The sequence below is a fragment of the Parasteatoda tepidariorum genome, chromosome 6 (genome assembly GCF_043381705.1).
Source record: "Parasteatoda tepidariorum isolate YZ-2023 chromosome 6, CAS_Ptep_4.0, whole genome shotgun sequence".
In the NCBI taxonomy this organism is placed as follows: domain Eukaryota; kingdom Metazoa; phylum Arthropoda; class Arachnida; order Araneae; family Theridiidae; genus Parasteatoda; species Parasteatoda tepidariorum.
Window position 1 is genome coordinate 68,679,498 of NC_092209.1, and position 10,822 is coordinate 68,690,319.

The following is a 10,822-nucleotide window of genomic DNA, read 5'->3' on the forward strand; positions in this document are numbered from 1 at the left end:
TTCATAATGACGTTTAATGTTATATTCTTTGAGAACGGCTATGCTTTCATTGCAAATCAAACATAGCGCCTTGTTACTGGACTCAATTACGAAATACTGAATGTTCCACTGATCTTTGAATTTTCTGCATTCACTATCAATTTTTCGCTTCTTTTCCATACTACTAAATCACACACAAAAGCAACAATTCAAATCAAAATACTGTTACAAAGATGTCTTAAACTTAAACACGCACAAACACGTTTTAAGGAGGTACGCACTATTTTATTTCACAACAGTGTCATAGGAACTGACTTGTGGTTGCGCCACTAGCCTTCTTATATATTCCAATTACTGCCATCTAGAAGTGAGTGGAAGACACCAGAACTTTCTCGAACCAACGAGATTATTCTGTACGTGCTATTAGCGCCATCTGTTAGCGATAGAAGGTACTACCTATTTACGCTTGTGTCCACCAGATGTCGTGTCACGTTGCTCCTCATGGCTCGTACTCTATGACTAATCTAGAAATTACAGATAATGACAGGAAAATTAATAATATGCAATGTTGCCGTTTTGCGGACTTTAGTCCGATTTGCAGCCTTTTTTAAATGTTGCGGACTTTTTCAGACTTTTTTTTTCATCAGTGGACTATTTCACTTTTTACCACCGGCAACAATGATAATATGGTTTTGGCCCTCGGAACTTACTGGAGTTATCAGTATGGCCCTAAGGCTAGAAAGTTTGGAGACCCCTGGTCTAGAGCAGTGGCAGGAACAATGATTAGGAGGTTTAATTATTTCTAGTAGGGGTGTTAGGTCAATATTTAAGACATGTTTTGGTTCAGGTCGGCATAAGAAAGGGTGTCTGGGAAGATAGATCTTTGAATTACGCCATTTCTTGTTCCTATAATGTAGACGGACTTTGTGGTATGATGAGTTTTTCCCATTGACAAACCATAGTTGTGTGTCGTAGGTGTCTAGTTTTTGAGGGGATGAAATTAAAATATGCAGTCATAATAGTTTCTTAATTTCACCCATAAGAAAAAAAAATTTAAATCTATGATGTTTCACAAAAATTTTCTTTATTTGTCTGAAATATTAAAGAGGACTTTAAGAGATTTCTATTTATTGAGGGTAACAGATGCCCACTATCCTTCCTCCAGCAATCCCCATAAGTGTAGTTAAAACAATTATGGCATGAACTACAGCAGTCAGTAACATATTATTTAAATACATGTTTCTGAGCACATTTTTATATAGTTTTTTCAATGAGTAAAATATTTTAGCATAAGTTACTAATTAAATTGATTTTATAATTTTCCAGCACTTATAAAGCAATGAATACATTATGCTTTACTCATTACTAATTAAAATTTAAATTAGATTTCAAAAATGATTTGCTTTATTTTCTATTAACACTAACAGTGAATTATTTGAAATGCCTTCAACGCTGAACATTTGTTGTGTCCAAAAAACTTGTTTTTAGAGCAAAAGTGTAATAAAGCATAAACTTAAATAATAAGTTTAGGCAAAAAATATGTAAGTTCGTCATAAATAATATTTTGTATAAAAATGTCAACAAAAATGTAAAAAAAAAAAAAAATTTTTTTTAATGTTTTAAAACTGATATATATGTGAATAACTGATATCTATGTAGATAACTGATATAAATATTTTAAAACTGATATATACTGATATATATGACAGTAGATAAGAAATTAAAGATATAAAACTTTTTTTTTAATGAGATTGAAATAGAAATGGGATCTACAAACTAGTTTGAGTTAAAGACTCTTGCCTTATGCTTAAATTTGAAAAACTTCTTAAATCTAATCATGCTTTTTGATTTCTTGTTTAAATTTGTCATTATAATTTAGAAATTGTAATTAAGTCTTGGCCTTTATTAATTAAAAGAATGAATGAAGAAAAATAAGGTAGTTTGTTATTAAAAGACTAATCAAATCCTAAATTTAAAAATTTCTCTATAAAAAAAAATTGTTCCTTAATATTTGAAACATTATTTATACTGTGTTGTGGGAATTACACAGATTGAGTAGAATGAATGTCTGGATTTCAGTTGGTCTATCGTAACTTATTCAGAAATTCCTGGAAGGCATTATTCAATAATTTTTTATTGTCTCTTCACAGCTTATCTTTAAAATTGACTTCATCTTTTTCTGTTTCTCTTGTAGAGAATTTAAAGACTGATAATTTTTCTTTTTGTTACAGATTATTTGTTTGATTATGTTCATATGCATTAGTTTAACAGTGGGAAGCTTAATCATGATTACTGTGCCAGGTTTGTTTTTCATATAAATGTTTTATTGATTTTCTTCCTTTTAATTTCTTCAGTACAAAGTATGACATTTTAAAATTGCATTTTATCATAATTAATATCGTTATACTTTAAACTTTTTAACTACCATTAATGTACACTAAATTTAAATATACACATCAAAACAAAATTGATCTTTTACAACATTTTGCATTTTTTTCTGTTGAAAACTTTTAATATTTTAAAATCTTACTATTGTATTTCTTTTTTTCTATTATACTTGGTATAATGTAGTTTTTGTTCGTACAGTTTCTTTTTATTTGTTTGCCAATAAAAATATTTAATCTTAAAAAAGGGTTTTGAAAATGTGCTGTAATTATTGATTACTTGTAATTAAATTTAAGCTAATGATTATTCTTATTTTAAAGTCATTTCTGCAAATATTTTTCAGTATGTACTTATTTTACTAATGAGTCCTATTTTTTCGAATTCGGCCATTACAGATCAAGGTTTGATCCTGAAAGTGCCCAAGTATACTTTTATAATTACTTTTAAATATTTGTATTTATTTAAAAGCAAACATATATCAGTCATGCTTTTTTCAATTGTAGCTAAAATTTTTTTTTTTTTTGAAACGTTCTTTAATCTTCTGATCTAATATAATTGTTCTTTAGTGTACGTTGGAAGAAAACTGATGTCATTATGGCTTGGTAGCACCAAAGTACATGAATTATATACTATTGGGTGTGGACTTTATGTATGCTGGATTATTTTGCGTGTATGCACACTACTGTGGAGCTGGATCCCTAGGGGGTGGAACACCGTTTCTGCCAAACTAAAGGAATGGATTCTCATAGTGAGTAATTGCTATTATTTTTTTTAAGTATAAAAATAATGTGTTATTTTATTGATACCATATTAGTGTTGTATTGATTTACATATGGTTTGAAATAGATAATTAGAATGATAATAACAAAAGCTTATATTTCTATTTTTTTATAACTATCCAATATGAGTATCATTTTTTAAATTGAGGTAAGAAAATATTAAAGAAATATGCATATATTAACTACATAGTTTGAAAGAACTTATGAATGTGTTCAACGTTTAAAATTCATTTTTCTGTATTGCACATTAGCTGACTTATTTGAAACTTTTAATAACTGTATAGTTCTAATATAATATATATTTATTATATTATATTTATTAAAAATTTATCCTTGATTCAATTCAGTAGCTATTCTAATAATTTTTTTACATTGTATATAAGTCTTTTTGGTTCAGTAATATCATTAAATTTTTTCTGCATAATTTCTGTTTTTAAAGCTATCTATTGCGCTATTATTTTACATAACTTTTGTTTATGAAGCGAAGTTTTAATTGTTTATCAGGCTTAGACAAATTGTTTTGCTATAAAAATGTAACTATTTTTGTAAACTCCAAGAATTTTTTTTGGTCGAAAGGCATTTAGTTAATATTAATTGATCACTTTAATAAATTATTAGTTTATTATTTTTGAAGACGTTAAGTTTTTTTATGCTGTATTTTGAAATTCTAATTGCAATTGTAAATTTTAGGCTGTAAAAATGATTTGTGCGATGAGTGTGCTTCTGGGTTTTATTCCAGTGTTGTTTGGACTCTTATTAGATCTTGTACTCACTGTTCCTGCTAGAGTATCTCTTCACCACACTCCTTTAATCTCACTTTGGCAGGTAAACTGATGTGCATAATGTTTAAATGTGAAGAAATTGTTAATTCCTTTCAGTTTGTTAACAAAACCTTTTATTGTTTCTAGGATTGGGCCATAGGTGTGCTGCTCACTAAAACCTTCTGTGCGGTTGTACTTGTTGGACCCAATTGGTGGATTAAGAGAGTCATCGAGCAGGTAATTAAATTTTTTTGTTACAAAATTAAGAATCTCCAAACTTTTTTGACCATGCATGAGGAAAATTTTCTATTGTACCCGCTCACAGTATCTATACATAACATATAAAAAGCTTTAACAAATCTTTTTGTGTTATTTCTTTATCATTTATTACTCACATCTGGCATTTTAGTTCCAAATTTTGATTAAAGAATGCTAAAATTAACATTTTAAGTTTTTCCCATAACCAAGCGTGAGAGCCGGGGAGATTCCTTGACCTATTTTTTGAAGGAGTTAAAAGAAATAATTCCTTTTTTGCATGTGATTTAAGAGATCGTCGGGATAAGTTTGCAAGATTTTCCCTAACGTTTATACTGAACTGTTTCTATTTTTATTGAATTATTCTATGATACTAAAATGATAATATGTGATAATAAATGATAATTATACTATGATTATAAAAATAACTGTTTCGTTTTTATATCTTCATGCCTGCTCTGTTTCCCTTTTTTGGCACACTGCCTTGATATATATATTTCAAAAAATGTTGGAATTATTGATAACTTATGCTGAATTGTACTAACACTACTTCGACACTACGTATTGAACACTACTTCGTATTGTATGAATGCTAAGACAGTTTTGATATTGCTTGTTTTTGTCATCTTAATAGTGTTTGCTTAGAAGGCTTTCTGGGGCTTCATGTGCTTAGGCATGTTTGTTTCGTTAAACATGTCATTGAATCATCTTTAAATATTCAGGATCATTTTGTTTGGTAAATGTTTGAATTGTTGCTAAAATGTCTTGCTATCTTCCTGCACAAACTTTGCTGTCATCGAATAAAATTGATTTTTTCAAAGAAATAAACAAAAGAGAAAAACTAGTTGCTTATTTTAAATGAAGCAGTTTGTATACATGGAATTGATTAATTACCGGAGAATTTCAAAACTCTAATTTAATGGAAACAACAGGATTGAATTTGTTGCTGTAATGCAGACACCAGGTAAAATTTGTTGGCCCAAGTTTTGTTTTTCAGTTATATTTTTTTGCTTGCAAGAGGAAATTAGGTATTTCAAAAGGAATCTCTGGAATTTCTGCATACTCCTCTTTCCTGAACCTGAGTTGAAAATACAAGATGCCTGTTAGCATGGACATGTACTAAGGAAAAATTATATGATATGACCCCCGATTTTACAAAGTGTAAATAATGTGTTTATGTAAAAGTTCTCAGAGAAGAGGGGAGAGACTAGTGTGATTTCTTTCAAAAGGAAAGTCTGCACTTAAAATTAAACTAAAGATAAAGTGAAATTAGAGACTCTAGACTTATTGGTGCTAAATATGTTTTTGTGATTCTTTCATAAGTTAGTTTGGTCTTTTGAAAAAAGTTATTATTTTTTAAGGAACTTAGTTTCATCTTGTGATCTTGTTACACAGATTACTAATTTTGTGTCTTATTTTATATTCTATTTTGATATTATGTGCTCAATTTTTTTTCAAAATTTATTCTATTTCATTTAAAAGCATTAAGAAGATGTGTATATCCTTAACTTTCTTTTAAATTAAACTCTGATATCATGGAAATTTTTGCAGATAAAATTTTTGTATTGTGGACTTTTTTGACTGTTGCCTATTTAATTGAGCTTTGCAATGATATGCATGATAATACATAGTGCAAATAATTAGATGCAAGTACCATAACTGGTTTTTGTAATCTAATTATTTATACTATTAATGGTCATACAGTGCAAGTACCGTAACCGGTATTTAAATATTAGTCATTTGTCTAACAAGTAAACATTGGTCCTTTTTTTAAATTGTTAAAATCATAGTGATATTTTGATTTTTTTTATTGATATTTGGAAAATTTCATTAAGTGGAAATTATATAAAATAATAATCTTTTTTTAGCTTGAAAAATGTCATTTATATATATTTCTATAAATTGTTTGCTCATTTGTATAAGTGTTGAACTATGTTAATATTTAAAATTATTCAAATGAATCCTTATGTTACTGAGGAAAAAAATCCTTCAATTATAGGTTATTATTTTTGCTGCAAAACTTTTTTTTTTGTTCATCTTTCTAATCTTTATTTTGAAATGTTTATTAAGTTTTATATAAATATCAAGAAGTCAATACTTTGTGTTTGTGTTACTGTTAAGAAAAACTCAGACCTTACATTCTTAATCAGATACCAGCATTGTTTAATTTTAACTAAAGTATTCTATAAATAAAATGCTTTGTAATAAAATTATCACTACTTTCTGTTTTATTTTATAAATTGTAATTCATTTTAAATTTTAACTATTGTAACTTATAAATGGATCTGGTTATGAAATGAAATTTTTAAAAAAGCCAATAATTTGGATTGTTTTTATTCTATTTAGGTATACCTCGGAGGTATTCGTAATATCAACCTACGTTTAATTTTCACCGAACTTGCTTTACCAGTTATAATGGTTTTGGGTCTCTCCCTTGCCTTGCCTTACATAGCAGCATGCAGTATCATTCCAATGTTCAGTATGTATTAAGTCATTTCACTTTTATTTCTTTCATTTATGAAATTTCTTTTACCCTATAAAACATGTAAAGTTACACAACGAAAAAAAAATTTGAATTATTTTCTTAATATGTAGTTACTAAGAGTTACTTGAAGAGAACTAAGTAGATTTAAGTGACATTTTGAAGAGATAGAGTAAATCAGTTTTTAAGTTAATGTTTTGACTATAGGTTTTGGGTTGTCTCTACTTCCCATCTGGGTATAAAAAATTTTAAAAAAATCAATTGTATAGTTTTTATTCGGATTTTTTTTCCTTTTTTAAGAATAAGATTTTTTTCTTTTGTGCCTAAATTTCAATTTTTATTTAAAAAAAATTTTTTTGTTTAAATGAATGTTTGCTTCATAGAAAAATAATAATTCAATAAATAAAAAAAAAATTTGTTTCATTGTAGTACCATCTTTTCCCATGGATATTAATTAAAGATTTCTTACTATTTCCTTCTGTGACCAAAAAGCATATTATTTAGATTATAGAAATATGCTGTTTTTGTTAGTTTGTTTTTATTGTTTTTTAAATTCAATATATATATATATATATATATTTCAAATTATAGTTTCATTTTCTTGTTAAAATAAAGCCAGTATACTCTTTGGCTAACGTTATTCACAAGTACTGTTTATTTAATGATATTCATTTTAGTCATTTAATTTAGTCTAAAAATATACATATGATGTAAAAAACTAATTTTACTTCAATTCTGAAATCATAAATTCAATTTTGTTACCTGAGATTAACAAAAAATCTATCATCAACAATCAAAATTGCATTAGTTTTCTGTTACTGAATAATAAAATCATGCATTAAGTTTGAAAGGTAGGGTTTTATATATTAAAATCAAATAAATAACAATTGATACTTATTAAAGGGCAGATTAATTCACGCCTCAAAAGAATCCAATTTAAGCATAGGTTTCACATGTTTTTTTTGTTTGTTTTTTTAAGTTGGTGTTTTTTAAGGGTTGGCATGATTTAATTCACACAAATGTTTCAAAAGTGTTGCTTAATATTTTCTTCCTCTTTCGTCATTTATAACAAACAAGTTTCTAGGAGTTGATCTGAAGTATTTTTTTCAGAAATTAAAAAGAATAAAAGCAATATTTAAAAGCTTTAGTCATATCTTAAATACCTCCATTTAAATATATTTTTTTAATACTTAGCTGTTCTTATAATTATTGATTGAAATTTGGTTTCTTTATTTTACAGCCTCCAGTTTTGAGCTTCAAAATTTTGTTTACCGAAGGATATATCCTGCAGTTTTAGCGCTTTGTCTTACTTTAGCTGGCATAATTTTTCAAGTGCGACAATTTTTCCGGCTCTATGAGCACATTAAAAATGACAAGTAAGTACCCATTCTTTACAATGCCAGATAATTTATCTTTTGATTCTGCCAAATATAGTAAACGTATAAGTTTGGCTGGTGATTCACAATTTTTTCCTACCTGAAAATTGTTAAGATACCTTATCAAATCAATTCAAAGGCGAACCCCATACTTTAAAATAAATTGAAACTTTAAGAGGCTTAGGTCTATTACATACTATTTAAATGGAATGAACATCATGATTTATTCTGTTTTACACGTATTTATAAGTGTATAAGTAAAATAAAATATATAATTCTAGTAGGTGACCTTAATGCTGTTGGGTGACTATAAAACTGCTTTTGCATTTCTCTCATATTACTTCACTTGCTCATTGAATACTTCTGTATTTTAATCTTATTTTGTATGAGTGGTGTTACTCTAATTAAAATAAAATTATACAAATTAGGGACATATACATCGTCTAAAACCTTATATTCAATGGCATTTCATTCAATTTATACATACAACCATTTTATTTTCATGCATTTTAATAATACTCGGAATGTAAAATTTGAAACAATTCATAGAATTTTTTTATATATGCGCAATAATAAATTTAAATATTTTAAAACCAAAGAAAAAAGATGGAGAAAAAAGCACAGCTGGCCAACCTTTATTTATTCCCTTCTCTTTTCTGCATTAATTATGAATCATTATTTTAAATTATTATTGAATCTACTAAATTATTGAATCTACATAAATTAATAAACCTAATTAAAATTAAAATAATGTTTATATGAACTGTTTGCTTGTAACCTTATGATAGTGATTGATATAAATTGAGAGAATTATAAGTTAAAAATTTATAACTCTTAATCATCAGTGATAAAGATAATTTTATGACTGTTCAAGAATGATATTATAGTTTTCAGGTCTTTGATGCTTGTGCAAAAAAGAATGCTCTACAATACACATTTATATGCATTATATGATATAGATTGTTACCACACAATCTCTAATGTATAATGAAGAAAAAATAGGTTTATCATAGTTCATGAAAGGAACTCATTATGAGGCATAAATTAAGATGCTGTTGCATTATTACATATTCCCTTGAAGTTATTTATAAAAGAAGACTTAAATTAAATTATTTATGAAGCACATTTTTATGCCTTTAGAACTTTTTATTTTCACCTTGATCACTCTCTTAATTTTGGCATTTTGTTCTAACTTTGCAAATTAATATATTGTGTTATTTAAATAAGGTGTCATCCAAATCCAAAATATTGTTTGGGAAGATCAATATTTTGTGAATCACATGAAAACATCCTACGTACCACAAATATTTTGTAGACCAGAAGTTTAGAGTCAGGGATTTAAGCAATAAGTTTCAGAAAAGTTTGTTCACTTTTGATTTGCAGTTTAACATCCATTTTTTATATTTTTCAGATATTTAGTAGGCAAAAGATTGGTAAATTATGAACATCGAAGACTTGCTAATGTGGCTCCAACCCCAACAGATAGCACAACATCTAACTCTTGAAATTAGAACTACTCCATCTAAATATTTCAATTCAATTGAAGATTGTGTCAAAACTGTGATTTGCACTTTTCTGAAGAAAAAAAAAACATCTCGTAGAGTTCACTCAGCCTCTGATGTCAAAATTCTGAGAGTAAAACTTGCAATATTGATACATGACACAAGTTTTAGTGCTAACTCCTTTAGCTTAAAGAAAAGTGTGTTGAATAAATATGTATATCGGCAATATTTTAAGTTATTTTTATGATATTTAAGAATGGTTGCTTTCATTATATTCTTATCTTTTATTCAAAATTTCTTCAAAAATGTGAGAATGAATGAAGTCTCTTATAAAGAATAAATTTCATTTAACAATTGGTGTTAATATTGTTTTTAAGCAAATGCAACCACTATAATACGTGTAAATATGTTTTTGGTTAGGCTCTGTATGTATATGTTTCAATGAAATCATTTATTTTATTTCCTCAGTTGTAAATGTTTGGTGTTAATATATATTATATTTCCCTTATTGTGAACAAGAATAAGCAAGTGACATCATGTAAATGTCATGAAATGTGATAATTGAACTTTACTATTCTCAAGCTGTTATGCATAGTATATGAGAATTATCTTTTTATAATTTTTATGCTTAAGAAAAACCTAAAATAAAAGTAATCACAATAAATAGATAGCCAGAGTTGGCAAGATTAAAGACATTATGGATCTAGCTAATCTGTCCTAAATCCATATGTCCAACTGTCCAAAACCATTCTTCAAATTGTCTAAAACACTTGTTCAATAGCTAGATTTCTTAAAGTTTCATTAATAAACAAATCTAAAAATTTTAAAAAAATTTTATAATTTTTGCAACCAATAAATATAAATGTATAAAAATGGTTGCTATAAAATAATAACCAGGCTAGGCAAGGTTAAAGCAAACTATGGTCACCAATATGATTTTGGCAATCCTGCCCTAAGCTTTCTTAAACTGTCCAAAACATTCTGCCAAGTGTCCAAAATACTTTCATTAGTAGCTAGAGTACTAAAAGTTTCATTTAAGCAAAAAAAATTTAAAGTTAAAAAATGGCCTATAAATTAAAAAACAAAAATTTACTTACTAAAAACAATGGAATTATAACCATTTGCCTTTCTGTCTAAAAGTAAATATTCTGTCTTAAAAGTAAATACTGCCTAAAAAGTAAATATTGTTAATGTAAACAATTATAAAATTAAGGAATTTGCAAAAAACTATTACTTAAACTGGTGTTACTAATTGGGACTGTGTATGTATATATATATAATAGAATTTTTTTATATATGCACA

At 27.0% G+C, this 10,822-nt stretch overlaps 1 protein-coding gene across 2 annotated transcripts in view; it reads left to right on the forward strand.

Annotated features, from left to right (window-relative positions):
- Nucleotides 1-10,607, forward strand: part of LOC107439962 (E3 ubiquitin-protein ligase MARCHF6) — a 38,492-nt gene extending 27,885 nt beyond the window's left edge. For both annotated transcript variants that reach the window (XM_043052706.2, XM_043052707.2), the window contains exons 17-23: nucleotides 2,211-2,280; nucleotides 2,931-3,112; nucleotides 3,834-3,968; nucleotides 4,052-4,141; nucleotides 6,506-6,638; nucleotides 7,882-8,017; nucleotides 9,429-10,607. In XM_043052706.2, the coding sequence (XP_042908640.1) occupies nucleotides 2,211-2,280; nucleotides 2,931-3,112; nucleotides 3,834-3,968; nucleotides 4,052-4,141; nucleotides 6,506-6,638; nucleotides 7,882-8,017; nucleotides 9,429-9,522 (840 nt within the window). In that variant the 3' untranslated portion in view covers nucleotides 9,523-10,607. The remainder of the gene's footprint in view (nucleotides 1-2,210; nucleotides 2,281-2,930; nucleotides 3,113-3,833; nucleotides 3,969-4,051; nucleotides 4,142-6,505; nucleotides 6,639-7,881; nucleotides 8,018-9,428) is intronic.
- The last annotated feature ends 215 nt before the right edge of the window (nucleotides 10,608-10,822 follow it).